At 37.4% G+C, this 18972-nt stretch overlaps 1 protein-coding gene across 1 annotated transcript in view; it reads left to right on the forward strand.

Annotated features, from left to right (window-relative positions):
• DOCK9 (dedicator of cytokinesis 9) overlaps nucleotides 1–18972 on the forward strand; it is a gene marked incomplete at its 5' end in the record, with an annotated part of 115120 nt that overhangs the window by 23599 nt on the left and 72549 nt on the right. The window contains 5 exons of the mRNA XM_084269813.1: nucleotides 6406–6495; nucleotides 8219–8301; nucleotides 9369–9438; nucleotides 13323–13418; nucleotides 14059–14193. Coding sequence (XP_084125939.1) covers nucleotides 6406–6495; nucleotides 8219–8301; nucleotides 9369–9438; nucleotides 13323–13418; nucleotides 14059–14193 — 474 coding nt within the window. The remainder of the gene's footprint in view (nucleotides 1–6405; nucleotides 6496–8218; nucleotides 8302–9368; nucleotides 9439–13322; nucleotides 13419–14058; nucleotides 14194–18972) is intronic.

An 18972-nucleotide genomic window follows, 5' to 3' on the forward strand; every position in this document is an offset into this window, starting at 1 on the left:
TACCTGCGTGCATGCATCGGACAGTTTATAGGTGGAAACTCCTACCATTGTTTAAAAACCTGTTCAAGCAATTTCCTCTTTGAGCATTTTGTTTTTATTTTTACAAAGTTTTTCCTCATGCTTAGGTTAAACTGATTGCAATCTAAAAACCACTTGCCTAAAGAGGAAGCCAAGCCCTGTTAATTTAAAAAGACAGTAAGAGTAAGGTTATTTTGTTACCAGCTTAAAACCACACAGAAAATACTTCAAGCTAGATATCTCTTCTACAATTTTTGGTAGATTACAGAAGTAGTTTCAAGGAGGCAGATTCATAGTGTTCTTGAATTCATGCTAAAATGGAAATTAGTTTGAAAGCAATTGGTGTCAAATGCTTTTGCATAAGTTGGCTACCTTTTTTTTTTTTCCCCAGGTAATGCAGTTAGATGATTGATACATAATTTAGTATGGTTTTTATATAGCTAGTAATAATACTTTCAGGAATTTAAAGGCAAGATTTTTGTAACAAATGTTTCAATGTCTTCTTGTTCTGTAGTCATGGTCAGTGCCACATTCACATTGTGACTCTTGCCATCTCAAAGAAGCTAAATATTAAAGGAGAGCTACTGTGCATTGTTAGTCTGTATCAGAAAAGAAAGGTTGCATAGTAGCCAGCTGTTAGGGGCCACACAGCCACTTGCTTTTCTTTCTCCTCATGAAAGTTACTCACCTAGTGAGGGAAAGGAGAAAACCCACTAAGTCACCTTTTTTCTGTTGAGCTGGGACTGTTGTCCAGAGATGCTGTCAGAAGAAGCTCAAAGCTTAAACCCCTACCAAAGACATATTTCAGCAAGGATGGAGCAAAAAATGCTCTGCTCTAGAAAAACTCATAAAGGTTGAAGTCCTATTCTTTAACCATTGGAGCCTTTCCAGGTTTCCACTTAAATGCATTTACCATCATTCTAAATGTGGTTAGCTGAGCCTATGAATCCTGTTTTCCCTCCTGTCACACATGTTTTGCAGCAGCTCATTTAATTTTCAGAAAAGCATGATTTTTGTCCTGCTTTATGTTGATCTTCAACTAAGTTAGTTTGTAATTTTTTTCTTTCTCTTGGATTTTTACATTTTTATTGATGCCATCATAACCAAATTACAAGAAGATTTACTTTTCTCTAATTTCCAGGAGAGCTGTCAGCAACTTTCTCTTCACATATCAAGTCACTTTTTAAATTTACAGCTTCAAGATTGTTTCAGTTGCTTTTTGTAAGCTCAATTTCTAAGTTTTCTGCACTGAATTTTCTAATCAGGGTATTCCCTGACTTCTTCCCATCAGATTTATTGGGGCATTTGTGTTGTGTTTGGAGATCCTTTTAACTGTCAACATCACCGAGTTTGCTTTCATTCATAGCAAGGGGACTGTAAACTTTCAGTACCTTCATGTTTTGTAGCCTGTTCGTTTCCAGCTGCTTTTTGTTGTTTTGTTTTCAGTATGGTCTCCATATAATTTGTTAAATTAAGATGATAGAACCACTTTCTTGCCACCCACTCCACCACATCTCCTGTTAATATTCTTGCTACTTCCCATTATGATGCCGTCAGTCATTCAAGGCCTTCTAGGGTTTTGCTGAGAAAACTCTTTCTTGCATGACCTTGAATGACTATATCCATTTGATACTCTTGTATCTAATTCTGTGTGGCTTTATGGCTTATTATAATTATTCCAGGTCACCTGAATTTCAATAATTTAGTAAACAGTGAAATGGCTTCGTAACTAAATAGCACTAGTTTAAAACAGACCACTTTCATGGATCACATTAAAATCATATGCTCCATGCAAAGTTGTTGATCTTTACATTAACTGCATAGCACATAAATTATTAAAAGACACCTTGTATCTAAATTCTTTAGTGTCAAAATACCGAACTTCTGAGTGCTGCCTCCATTCTTACAGGAAATATATTTCCCAGTACAGGGTAAGATTACTTGTAGTAAATACGTTCCTGCTCAAAGTAAATATGCCATTATAAAGTCACCCCACTTTTATTTTTTAGGTATTTTGGTGCCTAGCTTAGGCACCTATGTTATTTTTGATTTTGAGCCGTATGGATTTAGTAGACTTTCACTTAAAGCTTTTGGCTTTTAGTTAATGTGAGTTAAGTACCTCTGAAAATAGGTATTATGCCAGCTTTGCAGAAACAAAAGTAAACCCAAGTAATTTGACAGGAAGGCACAACTTGAGTAGAAGGAACAAGCAAAAAAAAAGTGTTCAAGTAGTATCCTCATTTCAGAGACCACAAAGTAAACAGGTCAAAATACAATAACTTACTTGGAAATATTCAAAGAAATTTCAGTATGACTTTTTTCTTTTAAAATCTATTTCATGTTTTCCCTTGAGTCTTTGACTGGCTATTCTAAATCAAGGGTTCACTTTAGTTAGGAAATTACCTTATAATAGAGCTTCTGACACTTCCCATATAACGGCTAAGTCTGTTCTGGCACATACTAGCTTTAAGAGCATGATCTAGCAAAAATACAGCATGCCATCTTTTCCATCAACTCTCTTAAAGCAATTTCTGTCACTAATTCTTGAGCATTTAGCTCTGTGTAATGTCATCTAAAGTAAAGGTGGTTTGGGTATGTGGCTGTGGAATTGTAATCCTGTACTTTTCTCCTTTGTTTTCCTGCATTTTGCATAGTCCATATTTTTTAAGTGAGACATGGGATTTATTAATGATCTCCATTGTTTTTTTATATATAACACTTGTACATGGTTGTGGCTTTTTAAAATTTATTTATTCCTTTCCCAGTATTTTGAATAATCCACTGTTAATAACCGTAATTTCAAGTATTTTATAGGTGTGTGGAAGGGGAAGTTGTTTTGGGGGCAAATCTTAATAGCTCATATTCTATATCCACCACTGGAAAGACAGTGTGAAGAAGAGAAAAAAAAAATAAAACAGATATTGGCAGTGAGGATATGGTGTCAGTAGCAATATTTTTTACTTTATTTGTTACAGCTGCTGAGACTTACATAGAATAAGAGTCCTGTCACTGGGTGGACATTGTCAAATTCACAGAGCAGGAAGAGAGCCTCATCTGATGGCAGAATCTGCCTGAACACCTCCACAGTGGAGAGAAAAAATGTTTTTTAAAAACGTTTAAAAGACAGGAGGGATAAAGGCAAAATTTAAGGAGTAACACCAAAGTGGGCATGTCTGAAGACAGGTTAAATGGACTTGAGGAATGTAGTGTGTTGTCTGGTTTCTGATTCTGAAATCTGCTATAGTCCTTTCCTCTAACATACCTGAGTGTGGACCTGTTTTTCAGTGTAGAATTGCTGAGGAAGATACCTTCCTTCCTACAGTAGGTAAAATTCTGGACATTTAAGATCTGTCATTTTTTGCTATAGAATTGTAGGTGTTGGCACCTTATTTCCCAAAATGAAGGGAATAGTTTTAAGAACTACTTCTTTGTACGTGATTTGGGTTTGGATTTTTTCTATTACATATATTTATAGGAAAGATTTACACATACTTATTTTTCTTCTTGATAGAGCTAAACACTGAATTTTATTGATTCCTACTTTGCAGCATTGACTTTTATATAAACTGGACAAAGGCCTGCTCTAGCTACACATTCATGCATTAATTTTAAATACCAAATACTTGGCTGTCTTTTGGTAGTGCTTTAGTGCCGCCTACAAGCATGTTCCTCTTAAGAAGAACCGTGGTGCTTTTGCTATTGATTTGCTCTAAAGCATGGGGAAAGGGAACTCAGTGTGACTCAGAAAAATCAGATGCCAGGTTTTAATATCAGTAAAGTATAGTAATTCTTTTAACTTCAGCAACACAGCCATTTGCTAGAATGGTGAAAACACCTTCTTGCCCAAGATGAGTAAAGTGGGAACCTAACTTCAAATTTGTTCTGCATTCCCAAATCCTAAGTAAGGCTGTGTCTCACTGGCAAACACAACATTGTGTCAGAAAATCTTCAGAAACCTGAAACTATATCCATCATAGGCTGCTCTGGTTGGGGGCAGATTCCCCGTCTGTATTGCATCAGGTTTTGAGCAGAAAGTGCTCCTTGGATGTGACTCAGTGAAATGTCCCTTCTGCTGTGTCCTTCTCTAAAGCCTCAGGACATGGTGCAACTGTTCTGTATCCCTGAGACTCACTCAGAAAGTAGCTTCGTAAAAGGGTCTGTTAACTCTGTGGCGCTCTGGTGCATGCGAATCCTGGCCAGTGTTAAAAGCTGTCTTCCTTAAAGAGGATACAAAAACCACTTTCAATTACTGTGCTGCCAAACAGTAATTGAAAGGTTTGTTTGGGTTTTTTTTAATCTTCTTTCAGAGCATGAGACAAACACGCTGTAGTTCCTAGTGCTGCCATAAATCAAATGGTGACTCAAACCCAGAGACTTGAAACATTTCACTGCTATGAAACAGTTCAACCAGTGTAGCTGTGAAGAAAGTTTGTAGGGAAGAAAATCCTTCCTTCCTAATTTTGCTTTTGGAATATATGTGCATGCTGACATTTTTAAATATCACTGCACTGTTACTTTAGTAATTATTTTTAGGAATTTGCTCTAAATCAAAATATATTACTGCTTTTCCTAGCTTTCTGATGAACTACTGCTGCTGATGGATGAGCTGAGGAAAGAGGCAGCATGCATTAAGACAGTTACCAGTGTGAACAAAATTGACATAGTCTTCTGTTTTGTCACTGATCTCGCTACAGGACTAGGACAATCTTTGCATATGTGAAAGACTAGAAAAACCTCTTGCTATCTTATTTATGACTGTGTAGCAGGAAACCTTCTAGCAGACGTACAGCTAGTTCAGTTTTATTGAGTTCCACTACAGTGGTAGGTAGTTCATAGCTTTCTTGTGAAAGGTGCCACCTTAGTCAATGGGGTTGTTGAAAATAATAATTTTTTTTTTTTTTCACAAAAGCATAGCCTACCTGCATGTCTGTCTATCATATAAGCTATAAATAATTTCCAGTTGGATATGAAACTGTATCTGGGCATTCTGGCCTTCAGTTTCTTTTCAACTGTGAAAAGAAATACTTTAAACTCATTATGGTTTGATATAAGGAATATATTTCTAGAATTCAGAAAACTTATTTGTTCATATACTACCAGCATTTGTCTTCTTGCAGGTTTGGTTGTTTTGTAGGTTTTGTTTTTTTTTGAAACTGTATTGCAAGATTTATTTGTCCCATGAAATATCTCTGGTTTTGTGGTTTTGGTTTTGTTTTTTTTTTTAATATCTCCCCACCCCTCCCACCCAAGCAGTTGGCATTGTAGCTTTTCAGTGGAATTCTGGATTAAATGAGTGACTTGACCCATGTGTAAGGGATACTTTTTTTTTTCCCAATAAATCTTTACTGTAATTGAATATTCTAATTTTGGATACCTTCCCTGGATAATGGGGTGAGGCTTTGGTAATGGCAGAAACAATCACCTTATGGATATTGCTCTCAGCCAAAAGTACTTGTGTACTATCTGACTGCTGGTATGTTGGGATTTTTCTTTTCACATTTTTTCTTTGATCCTCCTGGTGCTACAATGTGTTGAGTACAGAGAACGGGGGAGGGATCACAACTGCCTTCCAGGTCCAGGCTGTGCAATCTCTCTTGTCCACCTCTGATGACCTAGGCTGTGAGATTCTCTTCCACATGGTGTGGAACACTTTCTGTTGCTCTGAAATCATGTACAAAAGCTCCTGGACCACATATGCAAAGTTCTCATCTTTTACACATAGGAATTCAAGGTACCCTAAGGCTGACTTCAGCGTTGGTCTGAGAAGCAGAGTTTCAGGGTTGCAGAGAGATTTCCTGCTCTCTGGCAGCCTTTCTATGCCTCTCTGAACTCTGCTATAGGACAGGAATAAGTGCTGGCTTAAAATGCTACCTCTGATAGTTTGAAATGTATATATGCTTCAGTGATCCAGGACATCTTTCTAAACCCTCAGGTTAATAGTTCAAGTCTCACTTTTTTGCCAGCTGAGACCTGCAGTTGAACTACTCCTCCTTATTTTGGCGTGGATTTGCTCCTTTTCTTGACTAGTTGTTTTTATATGTAGTAACAACACTACCCTAATATCTGTCTTCAAAATACTGAAGTTACATTGTCATGGTAGAGCTATTTTTACTAGTATTTTCTTGCCCATGTTAACAAAATAGAGGAAAATGCTTTTCTCTGATGTCTGTTTCTTACAGATTTCAATCTTAACCTTGCTGTGAAAAAAGGACCAGATTGCTAATTTTTGAAAGAAAGCAAATTCTCATTAATTTGCCATTCTGAAATGGTATATTCACAGTACATTTTCTGTTAAGCTTCTGTCCTAGTTGTGTAAGCTAGTGCTGCTATAAGATGTCATCTTTCCTTTAATTGCAAGTTTCATTAACTGTTTTTGTTGCTTACCAGACAGCATTATTGAAACGGCAGAGTCGATACATTCGGTCAACAGTTCCTGAAAATGCAGAGAAGGAAGCTCAGAGCTTGTTTGTCACTGAGGTAATACTGGAATTGCATGTGGCTCTCTGTGTGATAGCAATGTTATACCTGAATTGTTTTCCTTCTGCTTTGTTTACCATTTAGAAAACAAGAAAAAAAAGCCCTGGAAAAAATATTTGTTGCCATTTACTTGTCAATGATTTCAAGGGAAAATATCTAGGAAAACTAATACTTCTTCCATTGGTGGCTGGAAAAGAAGGATTACAGGATAGCTTTGAATTATTTTGTATCCATAATTGGCTTTTGCAGATGCATCTCCCCCACCTTCTTCATGCTTTTGGCTTTCCCAGATGAACATGGGTTATTTCCATATGCAATACTGGGAGCAGTAGTAAATGTGAATGAAACAATGTGACTTGTTTTTCCTGACAGTGTTTTGCAGTGGTCATGCTTAGTTTGTTCTTAATAATCTTGCAGTTTGCTGGAACAGAGGTCTTCATAACTACAACACTTCAAGAGGGCAAAATTTATTATAGGTGCTCAGTGCATTTGCTGTGTGTAGAAGAAACATCCTCGAACCTCAAGTTTCTCATAACTGCTTGGTTCTGACTGCGGCAGTGTTTTTCATCTAGTGCCTTATTGAAGCCTTCCAGGAATGAAAGGTTTCAAAAGAATTGCCTTTTTAATATTGTCTACTGCTTTTCTACTGATAATACTTTCAGCTGAAATTTTAGCTTTGGGCAACCTGATCTAGTGGAAGGTGTCCCTGCCCATGGCAGGTGGGGTGGAACTAGATGGTCTTTGAGGTCTCTTCCAACCCAAACTGGCCTGTGAGTTTAAGTAAATGTCTGTTGTAATTCCAAGAAAACTGAAAGAAATCCAAATAGCAGAATTTACTTTGAATCTCCAATTGTTTTCTCCACAGTGATATGTACCTTTAATATCCAATCTAAACAGCTCAAAAATAAAATTGGAGAGGGTAGATAAGGAGGGAAGAGTGTTATAGGTAATCCATAAAGTTTAACAAGTTTCTGCAGAAACAATTGCTTGGCAAATATTAACTTTGTATTTGGAAATAGAATTCTTTTTCAAATTATTAGATGTTATGTTTGTGTACGTTATTCATGTAACACACAAAATTTTGTACCGTGTGGTTTCTGGCAACAGATTTTGTCAGTTTTATGTTACTTGATCAAAGCCAAGATAAGTCAGTACTTTTATGTTGTAGCAATATGGGTGGAGTAAAATGGTATTTCCTGTGATGTAGTCCAGAACTTAATGACATAATTGCTTTAAAGCAGTTGGAAGCATGTAGTTTAAATATTCATTTAATTGCACTGGAAATAAAAATGTAAGGAAAATATGGGGTTAGTATCTCTGTGTTTAAACGAGTATTCTATTTTAATAATACATTTGTATTTTGATGCTGAGTTTTCTAAAGGCTCAGTCATGTTGCCAGCTTCAGCAAAATGCTGCTCTTAACTTTTCAGGCAACTGAAGATGTTTAATCCAGATGCTGAGTGTATTCACTGTTTCCTAGTATTAGAAGATACATGTCTAGCAGGTGATAAAATCCCATGGGAACGATCACTTGTTGCAGAAATCTCTATTGCTCTCAACTGTATTGCACAAGAAGGGGAGTCTACAGAATCTTCCAGGATTGGCATGTAGCTACAGTAGTTCATAAACAGCCGTATCTTAAGTGGGTTTTTTGTGTGTGTGTCTAGGGAATGCTCTTAATCTTCCTCCAATTAATCCTGCTATTTGTTTTTCATTAAAACAGTGCATCAAAACGTACAATTCAGACTGGCATGTCGTTAACTACAGATATGAAGATTACTCAGGAGAGTTTCGGCAGCTTCCAAAGTATGTACATTATCTAGTCATGTAATGAAGCCTTGGAATTTGTGAAAGAACTGTGTAACTGTATGTAATAGGGATGCATTTCTTACTGAAATGTATTAATACATGTAATATGTAATCTTAAATGCGCTGCATCAATGTTTAATAGCCAGTAGAGATGATAAAGATTTCTTGGGTGGAATGTATATTGATGGATTTGAAGGTATAAAATCTTGCTAAACTGTTTTCTGGAAAGATCCTGTAATAATGCTGCCCTGTTAACAGGCAGGTCAAAACAAGAAATAGTGTCATTCACAGCGTGAATGTGAGTATTGTAACTAAACTGGGCTAATGTTTAGATGAAACTAAAATGGCGCTATCCTGTTTTTGTAACTTCAAAGGCAGCGGAGCTCTCTGTAGGAGCTTAGGGAATAGAACTGAACTGAGATGGCTAGAGCAAGTGTTTGCACTAGTACAGATTTTCACAGGGTGATTCAAAGCAAAAGCCTAATCCAAAGCTATTACAGACTTTCTAAACCATCTGCTAGAGAAATATTTTCCAACTTTTCCAGTACCTGAGAGTGGCTGGGTACTCTGAATCCCGCAGCTCTGGAATTTCTCTGTCTTCCCTACCTAATCTCCTTCATGTATCAGTTAAGAAAGCTTTCTTTTCCTGTGAAAAGTTTATTAAGTCAGTACCTGGGTTGCTTTTTTTCACTTGCCCTGAACAGAAACCATGCTAGTTGATAAGACAATGAGTTAATTTAAATTCCTAAAGGGAGCCAGCGTTTCTAGGTATGAATTCTTGCTCCTGTGATATTAGGAGTGCAGTGAATGAGAAGGCGTTTGGCTCTCCATGGTTACGCATAAGGATAGTGACAAGCAGAACAAAAGATTAAGACTGTCTTCAGATGTGCAAATTAGGAAAATTGCTGGCTAAGAAACACATTTAATGAAAAATACATGCTTTTACTCAGCTATTCTTGTGCTTTTTGCTTTCAATTAGGCAAATAACATCTTTGTTTTTGTAGCTATAAAATATGTAACTCATCACAAATATTATAGTATTTTAGAAGCTTTTTCTTTCTTAGTAAAGGGGCAAAATCGGAGAAGCTTCCAGTTCATGTATATGAAGTGGATGAAGAAGCAGATAAAGATGAGGTGAGATAATAGTAATTCCTTACTTTCTCTAGTTTTTGGTAAAGGATGTTGGATAAGGAGAGGTTACAAGTTGTATTAAGTGTTGAAATCAGTTAATGAAAACAAAGATGAGCTTTAACATCCTGAATGAGTGGTAAGTAGTTATGTTCTCTATCTCCTTTGAAATAGCCTTGTACCCCCGAGATCTGTCATGTGAGTAGAACAAGTTTTGACAGATGGTGAAATTGAAGTTTCAATACTTGATGATGTATAATCCTTCAGCTTTTATAAAATCTGTCGTGTCTTACACTGTTTCTGTATAGATGAACATATAGAGAGAAATATTTCCTGCATTTTAACCATGAAGTTGAGTAAAACTATAGGTTTTAACTTATTTCAACCAGTCTGTTTCAACGTGACAGTGCACACACTGAAGCATGCATGGCAGTATAGCATGCTGTGTGAGTTAGTTTGTCACAAATTTGAGTATAGGACCTGGAGATCCATCAAGGAAACACAATCTAAAAAAATTTACTAGAACTCTATAAGGCATTTCCTTTTTTGTCATTGGCTTAGGGAAACCAGAGATATTTAACTTCAAGCAATTTTCAAGTATGTTTCAGATGTCAAAGGCTTTTTCAGTAAATTGCTTCTGTTATTTGTGTGATTTATTTCATTTTTACCGCACCCTGTTTCAAAACAGTGTTTAAATGCCAGTGTTTTCTTTTCTTCTGAGTGCTTGAATTCTTGCATCACAGAAAAGGATGAAAATAAAACAAAATTTTATCACTAACCATTTTTTTATGGCTTTTACCTTTTGACATGTACTTTGTGTCTAAATTCCTTGTATTTGGAACTGCTGCCAATGAAGGAGAAGTAGTTTGTTACAAGTTTTTCTGGATTAAATGTGGAAAAAAATAGTCCAGGGTGTACATCTGAATAGGTAGATTCTGGAATGGATACTCTCAGGATGCTGTTTCTCTAGCAGTGCTATTAATCTGCACTGTGATACATAGACAAATAATTTCATGCATCTGTGTCCAAACCTTACAAATAGGAAGATGGGAATAATGATGTTTTCTATTATACTGAAAAGAAAAATGGCATTATTTACTGTGATAGCATTTCTGATGATGTGCTTTAGAAGACAGGGAGTTAAACATGAAGAAAAAATACTCATTGGAGATAGAATTGACTGTGGTTGTTAGTAGGCAAATTACTTATGGCTAGCATTAAATACTAAAAAACTGTAACTTGGCTAATACCAGGTGGTGTGTTTTTTACTGGGAAGTATAAGTGGGGAGGACTTCCTGTTTCCTTCTGCCCCGTTTCCTGTCAGAGTAGGCAGGAAGGTCAGATCTCTCTCAGAGGTAAAGTCACTAGAGAAGAGGTCTGCTCTTTTGTTGAGGAACTTAAAATATAAACACAAGAAAAAAACATGAGAGGAAGAAAAGGGATCTTAATGGGAATAGGGTGGGGAGACTATAAACTCCTTCCTCAAGGGAAGAGTTAATACAAGAGGTTTTTCTTTCAAACGTTAACATCTCCTTATGCCAAAAAGCATATGTGCAAACCTTAGATTAAATGTTCTTTGGTGGTCTTTTTGTTTTGCTTTAGCATGTGGGTCTTTTTAAGAAAGCTGATTTATTAAGTGAATGATAGGAAACAAAAAGCTGTGAGTGATTAAAAATTGGAGGAAAACCAGATAAAGATTAGTTTAATCTTGCACCATTAAAAAGAAGAGAACTACCTTTCCAAAACTAATTCAAGCTATCAGACCTTCAGGCTGGTGTTTGTAAATGGAATTTTTAAATCAACCTGGGGTATGGGATCAAGATAAGGAATTGTATTTGTTGAAACAGTTGCTGTTGAAGTAAATTTTGGAGCACGGTTTGTGGGAAAGATCATTACAGCAGTAAAAATAAAAGTGAGGAAATTAACTTACCAGTTGGAAACAGGAAATATGTTTTCAGTGTAAAAGTCTGTGTTAGCAACTAGGCTCTGGATTGTTTTGTATTAACAGGTGGTGAGCTGGAAAGATTCAGTAGCTTTTTGGCTCTGCAGACAGGAATTCTGCCTGACAGAAACAAGGGGTGTGACAAGAGGGGTCCAAATGACAATCAGTTTTATTGTTAGAAAACGTCATTTGGTTCAACACAGTTGTGAAACTCTGTGCTTCAGAGACTTTGAATTGGAAAATGAGTCTTAATAGTGGAAAATCTTAATGCTTGTTAACAGGGGTAACGAAGGAATTCTTGTCATGTCAGGTAGCCCTACATAAGGTTTGTGAAATTACAGGTGGTTCTGTGCCAAGTTTTGATGGTATCACCTACTCATCATTTTAGTCTTGTAACAGTGATTTTAAACCATCCTTTCCCTAGGGATACCTCCCATCAGCGTAGATGGATTAATCATTAAGTTGTTGTGTCTGTATCTTGATTGTTGTACAAGAAAATCTGTTGTCTAGGTAGTAGAACAGGAGTGGAGACTAATGACCTGAAAATACGAAACAAGTAGACTGTATTGCCAGGACAGTGAGAGTCACTGGGGCATATGAAAATTTACTGAGTATTTCTGGTCTGTGCTTCTGGGGCATTATTTCAGATGATCTGATAGTCAGTGACCGTATCATCCTTAGTGAACTTTATTTTCATAGTGTCAGGCTGACTAGAATTTTTGAAGGAACACAGTGATACATCTTTTGACTTCTATTTGCAAGTTAACATGTACATATGCGTATGAATATACAAGCTAGACAGGCTAAAGAAGCTGTAAATAGTTTAACTAGTAAGTTTTTACAAAATGTTCCTGATTTAGTTCCAGAAGCTAGTTGTTAATATTCTAAAATTTGGGTTTAATGTTCAGTTGTTGAATTAGTGACTCTGTTCCCCATACGTAATCACTGTTTGTATGAGAAAACGAATTAGGAAAAGGAGTTGAGAGATTTGAGGAAGTTTCATGGGGTTTTTGTTTTGTTGTTGTGTTAGGTTGGGTTTTTTTAAATTGACACTGAATTTATTTTCCAAACCTGCAGAATTAGCTATCAGGAGTCTTTCTTCTCTCGATGGCTAAAAATGTTCCTACACATCAAATTCATTAATGGTTTTTGTTCTGTCAAAAATGGGTTAGCTTGACTGGAAACCATGCTAAAGTCAGCTTGGTGTACTGCTCTAAAAGATTACTTTAACTCATGATTTAGTGTTTATTCAGTGGCAGTTGTAAATCAGTCATTTTGATCGGTCATTTTGATAGGAGGACTGCTTTTTGGTAGTTAACATCCAATGATTAGGAAGTTCCATCAGCTGGCAGATGGAAGAGGTGTGCAGGAAGTGGGTGTGATGTGTGGTGTATGCCTTGGTTCTGCTGTTTGTGAACTTGCCATAACTGCCAAGTTTGGGCTTGTTACCTGTAGAAAGCTTTGATTTTGACCTGTAAAACAGATCAAATTCAAGACAACTTAGTTCTCTGTAGTGTCTCTGAAGTGATACAAAGCAAAATGGCTTGAGAAATCTTGAAGTTTGAGAGAATCATGTGTTTGCATTGGTTTTTTTGGTAGCAGAAATTGCTAAAATTTTTTGCACTGGAAGATTAAAATAGATGTTTTTCATTTTCCCTCTTTCCCTTATTTCAGGGGGATTTATCTTGACTAAGATTTAGCTATCTAGAAATTGGATCATCCAGCTGGCCATGGAGAAAGCCTATATATGTGGCCAAGATACTTTCCCTGTCTTTAAATAAAGCAATTAGAATTGGAAAGCTACAGAACTTTTGCAGGGACTTGTAGTACTTTATTATCATTACATTATACTTTTAAAAATTACTTCTGATATTTTCAATAAATGTAACTGTTTCAGACTGTGATGCAAAGCTTTTCCCCCTCAAAACCTCCCTTTCTTCATCTCCAGGATGCGGCATCTCTTGGGTCTCAGAAGGGCGGAATAACGAAACAAGGATGGCTGTACAAAGGCAACATGAACAGTGCGATCAGCGTGACAATGAGAGTATGTCTAAGAGTGTCTTACCTGTGGTGAAATGTGAACACCAGTGCTAAAATACCACTGTGCCTTTGAGAAGTCAACTTCTATGTGGTTTACTTCTCAAAAAAAAAAACTAGTGTGGGATGAAAGAGGCGAAACTTGCATGTAATTTATAGCTGTGAAATCTTACTTTCCTTTCCTTCCACTTAAATCAGAAAAAATGCATTAAAAATCCAGTATTTTAAATAATTTTCTTAACTGGACCAAGGGGTGTTGCTATTTGAAAAGGGACTATGTCATATGAGTTTTTATTTGTACTGCCTCTTTCTTTAGAAACAAACAAGTTACTTTTACAGTTATCACAAGAAATATATATTATATATAATATTATAGAGTCAATTTTAAATAACCTGTCCATGAGTCAAAAATATTTTAAAATACAAATAGTTTTCTGTACAATCTTGCTGCAGGGTTTCTTTATGTTAACATTTAAAAAAAAAAAAAAAAAAATTAATTTCTGGTTTGTTTTCTGAGATTAGGTTATGTGTAAATAAGTGTTTTTTCTATAAGCTAACATGCAAATAGCACTTAATGGGTTTTGTAATATGAAGCCAATTAATACTAGTCTTGTAATTCTTTTTCTTTCCTCCTTTTTTTTCACTAGTCATTTAAGAGGAGATTTTTCCACTTAATCCAACTTGGTGATGGATCCTATAATCTCAATTTCTACAAAGATGAAAAAATATCAAAAGAACCTAAAGGATCAATATTTCTAGATTCGTGCATGGGAGTGGTTCAGGTAATTAGAATTATTCTGTTCTTCAGTTAATTCTGTATTTGATAACTGGATTTCTTTAAAAATACAGATAACTTTTGTCAGGTGTAGATTGTATCATAGGGAGGAACACTGTATCTTGCAAAAACAGTGAACAAGGGTGGGATGCTGAATTTTAAAAAGCTTTCTGAAAAACACATTATTTACTAGTTTATGTCAAGTATTTATCAAAAATCAAACAAAATTTTAAGGCAAATACACAAAACTCCCCAACCATAAATCATGTTAAAGCAACGGCAGCATAAAATTGAAGTCCATTTCAGTTACATTTGTGCTTAGATGAGCTGTAAAATGTTTTGCATAACTTCTTGTGTGGGATCTTGTTGTGGGAATTGTATTGAATTCAGTCACCCTTCCAGATGCTTTCATTTGACCTTTATAACGTTACTTTTATGTTCTTTTCTTTATTTTAAAAAAGTTAAGGTCTTTGGTAGAATGTTTGTCAGTATCAAGTGCCAAAGAAAAGATGTGGGGTTTTTTTCTTGTGATTGTTATGTATTTACAGTACAGCATGTAACTGTTTTGTTAGGCACAGCATACCTGGAAAAAACCTCCTGGGGTTTAGGGCTTTGTTAACTTGGATAGAAATAGGCAAAATTTAATAAAAATGTATTTCATAAGTAATATTTTTCTTAGTTATAAAGTTGTTTGAAGATATATGCAGAGAAATACAACAGCCTTACAGAGGATTATTTTTCCCAAATATTGTAGTAATGTTTTTGGAAACACATTTAATAGGTGCTTTGCAGGGAAAGTCTTGTAATCGTAATAAATTTAATTATATTGCAAGTTGTATATAGAGATTTACACAGATTGTTTTGCCTTAGGGTTACAGTTCTGGACAACTTTGCTGAAACGAGTTTGATTTCTGTTTTTTAAAAAAAGAACAAACAAAACATCTGTTTCTTAGATATGGTTGTAGTTTTTGTCTTGCTCTTAAAATGTATCTTTCCTCCTGCTCCTCAGCTTCCTCCACTTTGGGTCCCTTCTCTCTGATAATATAAATTGTCCACCTTCTGGACTGTTTCTGTCTTATTTTTCCTGGTTAGGTGTGTGATGGCTTATATCTGGCTGTTGTGGGCACTGCAATATTAGTTTACATCATCAGGAAATGCTGAGATCCACAGAAGTTACAGATGAAAGAAAGGCTCTGCAGCACAGGGAAGGGCTAAGTCCTGCTCCTGGGGAGAGCAACGCCAGGCACCGATATGTGCTGGGCAGGCCACCCAGCTGGAAAGCAGGTTGGCAGAAAAGGACCTGGGTATCCTGCTGGACACCCAGCTAAACACCAGCCAGCAACGTGCCATAGCAGCAAAGGTGGTTAATGGTGTCCTGGCCTGCATCAGGGGGACTGTTTTCAGCAGGTTGAAGGAGGGTGATCCTTCACTTCTGAGCATCTGAATAGCACTGATTAGGCCATACCTGGAGTCCTGAGCTGGGGCGGGGGCGGGGTTTGGATCAGATGAGCTCCACAGGTGCCTTCCAACCTCTGATCATTCTGTGATTATTTGGTTTTGGTTGTTGGGGTTTTTTTCAATCCTAAATCATCTTAGTACCGTTTCATCACTTCAAGTAACCTGACATTTCTTCAGATTTTGTCAAAAGCTTTTATAGAAATGATTTTAAATACTCTTTGTTTGTCCTACTGCAAGTAAGGTTTTAGGCTGACAGTCTTTAAGTAAAATTGTGCTTTGGATGCCTAAGTCTGTAATTGGCTGGTGTCTTGAATGCTACACTGTATTCCGCAGTACAGTCAGCATTCATCTTGGCATCTGGATGTTCAGAATGGAATGCAGAAATTTGAGATTAGTTATGGATCAACACCAAGTGCAAAACTAACATTGGTTAGTTCTCTGTGAAGCTAAAATGTCATTCAGTGGCTAGAATAAAGGGGGTTTGGAAATTGCTGTTTTCTTCACTTGAATTATTAGTGAGGGGCAAGTAAAAGAGATTTTGAACTATAAAATATTATACATAATGGCCCATGTGTGATTTTACTACCTACTCTATCTTCTCTGGCTGTTCTTATTTTATTCATTTTTACTTATAATTGGTGTTGTATTAACATCTGGAAACACCTATGCGGGAAAAAATGGTCTGCACACAGTAGAAATTGCATTTCTTTTTATGGAAGAGGAAAATAAATTAAAAAAGGACCCCAGCCACTGTACTCTGCCATAGTCTGACTTGGATTTCATAGAAATGGTTGTTCTTCTTGGGTAGAGAAACTTAGAAGCTTTTGTTCTCAGAATCAAATTACTTGTTTCAGAGCAAAGCTTTTTGGTGAGGAGGAGTTAGTTCCTCTTGCATTTGTGTAACATTTCTGTGGTGGTTTGACCTGGCTGGAGGCCAGATGCCCCAAGAACATACTCAATGAGAACAGAATAGGATAATGAGAAATAAAACCAAATCTTAAAATGCCTCCCACCACCCTGCCCTTTTTCCAAGGCTCAACTTTCTTCATGATTTATCTCCCTTCCTCCCCTACAGGTGTCACAGCAGGGAGATGGGGATTTCAATCAGTTCATCACGAGTTGTTTTCCTTCTTGTGGGGTGTGGGGCTTTGACCTTGCCTAGAGGCCAGATGCCCACCAAAGTCACTCTATCACTCCCCTTTTCAGCTGAACAAGGGAGAAAATGTATATTGAGAGGCTTAGGAGTGGAGATAAGGACAGGGAGAGATCATCCTGCAATCAGCATCACGGGCAGCACAGAATAAAGGAAAGAAAACTCTCTAATGTATTACCCTGCACTGCACACCCAGTGACACCAGAGTTGGGTAATGAGAAGTGCAGCCAGATCTCAAAGCACCTTCCCCCCACCCCTTCCTTCTTAGCAGACTTGACTTTAGTCATGATTTCACTCCCTTGTTCCCCCCCATTGTGGCACAGGGAGGGGCAGGGACTGAGAAAATGGGGGTTTCAGTCAGTTCTTCAAAAGTTGTTTTTCTTCTTCGCTAGGGGGGGGCATTCATTCCTCACACCCTTCCCCTGTTGCACCGTGGGGTCCCAAACATGGGAGACAGTCTTCCCCAAACTTCTCCAACATGAGTCCTTTCCCACAGGGCTTCAGCTCTTCACCAGCTGCCCCAGTGTGGGTCACTGCTGTGGGGTGCAGTCATAAATCAAAGAATGTCTTTCAGTCTCTCAGGCCCAGACTCCTCCAGCCTGGTTCCCCACGCAGTCACAGCCCTCCCCTCTCCCCAGCAAACCTGCTTCAGTGTGGGTCTGTCACTCATCTCTGTGTCTCTGTCTCTCTCCAGGGGCTGCAAGTGCTGGCAGGGGCTTGCTCCAAAGTGGGTCACAGCGTCTCCTGTATGTCTCCACCTTTTTGAGCGTGGGGCCTCTTCATGGGCTGCAGGAGAAGTCTTGGCCTTTTCCATGGGCTGTGGTGGGACACCCGCTCCTCCACCATGGTTTTCTCCATGGGCTGCAGGGGCATCTTTCTCTCTGGCACCTGGAGCACTTCCTCCCCCTCTTCCTGGCCTTGGTGCCTGCACAGTTTGTTACACCTTCTCACTCCTTTCTCTGGTAACAAAAAGCTGCTGCTTGTGGTTTTTTCTCCTAAATGTGAATTCACCCAGAGGTGAATTCCCAGAGACCGTCGCTGATGGGCTCGGCCTTGGTCAACAACGACTCCAGCCTTGAGCCGGCTGGTGTTTGCTCTGTGGGGCCTGCAGAGAGCTTCTGGCTGCTTCTTGCAGCAGCCACCCCTGCAGCTCCCCTCCTCCACCAGAACCCAGCCACACAAAACTACAACCATTTCTTATTTCTGTTTTGAGTTTGTTTAGTACATATGCTTACTTATTCTTCAAAGGGAGTAGATGCACAAGAGAGAAAAATGCCAACTTCACTATCTGAGGTTGAAGATAAAGCAGAGTAGAGCAGAGGATGCTCCTTTATCAGTACTTGCAGAAAAGGAATGTTGAATATGTGCAGTAAGGGCTTTTATTTTTTTGGGGGTTTGTTCTGTTTTTTCAAAAACTTAAAAATGTTACATGAAGCAACAGGAATTCCCAAAATACTGTTTATGGCTTTTTCATTTGGTTTTGTTGGGATTTAGTTTTGGTTTAATTTTGAAATTCCTTAAAACCTTTCTGCATCACAGAGAAGTGCAGCCACATAATACATGCAGCGTATTTACACATGCAGTCGTATATATGTATGCATAGCTGCTCTAGTATAGTGATTTGCAAAAACTGAGGAGTGTGGTATGTACCACCCATGTAAGGCTTTATACTGTGGTAGTTAAGGATTGCTGTTCTTAAGATTTTATTTTCTTTTTCATTTACTTCGATACGGGTTTAGTTGGTGAGACTACCTTAGACCTGGAGTCCATACACTTGCTGGTGTTCTCCTTAACAGAAACTCATCTTTGGTAGAAAGCTAACTGTTTCAAATATTTAGCAAAAATAAAGTGTTATTTGGTGCATAATAAGCTTGAAACAAACAAACAAAACATATCCTCCAAACACTAAGTCTTATTGTATATTTTAATGTTTATCTAATGAATTAGCATTTTTAAAAATTAAATTGATGTTAGTACGGATTTTTCATTGAAGACTTGTGAATTAGTTCTCAGGAATATAAATCAAGCTAGATGGCATTTGAAGTCTTGATTTAAATTTTGCAAAAAGAATGACTAATGATTGAGGAACAAAGAAAGAATTGATTCCCAACTTCATGTATATTTAAAAGACTAGTAACATCAGGGCTTTCAGGGTTGATGTTGGTTATGATTTAA

The sequence above is a fragment of the Gallinula chloropus genome (genome assembly GCF_964237585.1).
Source record: "Gallinula chloropus genome assembly, chromosome: 1".
Lineage (NCBI taxonomy): Eukaryota > Metazoa > Chordata > Aves > Gruiformes > Rallidae > Gallinula > Gallinula chloropus.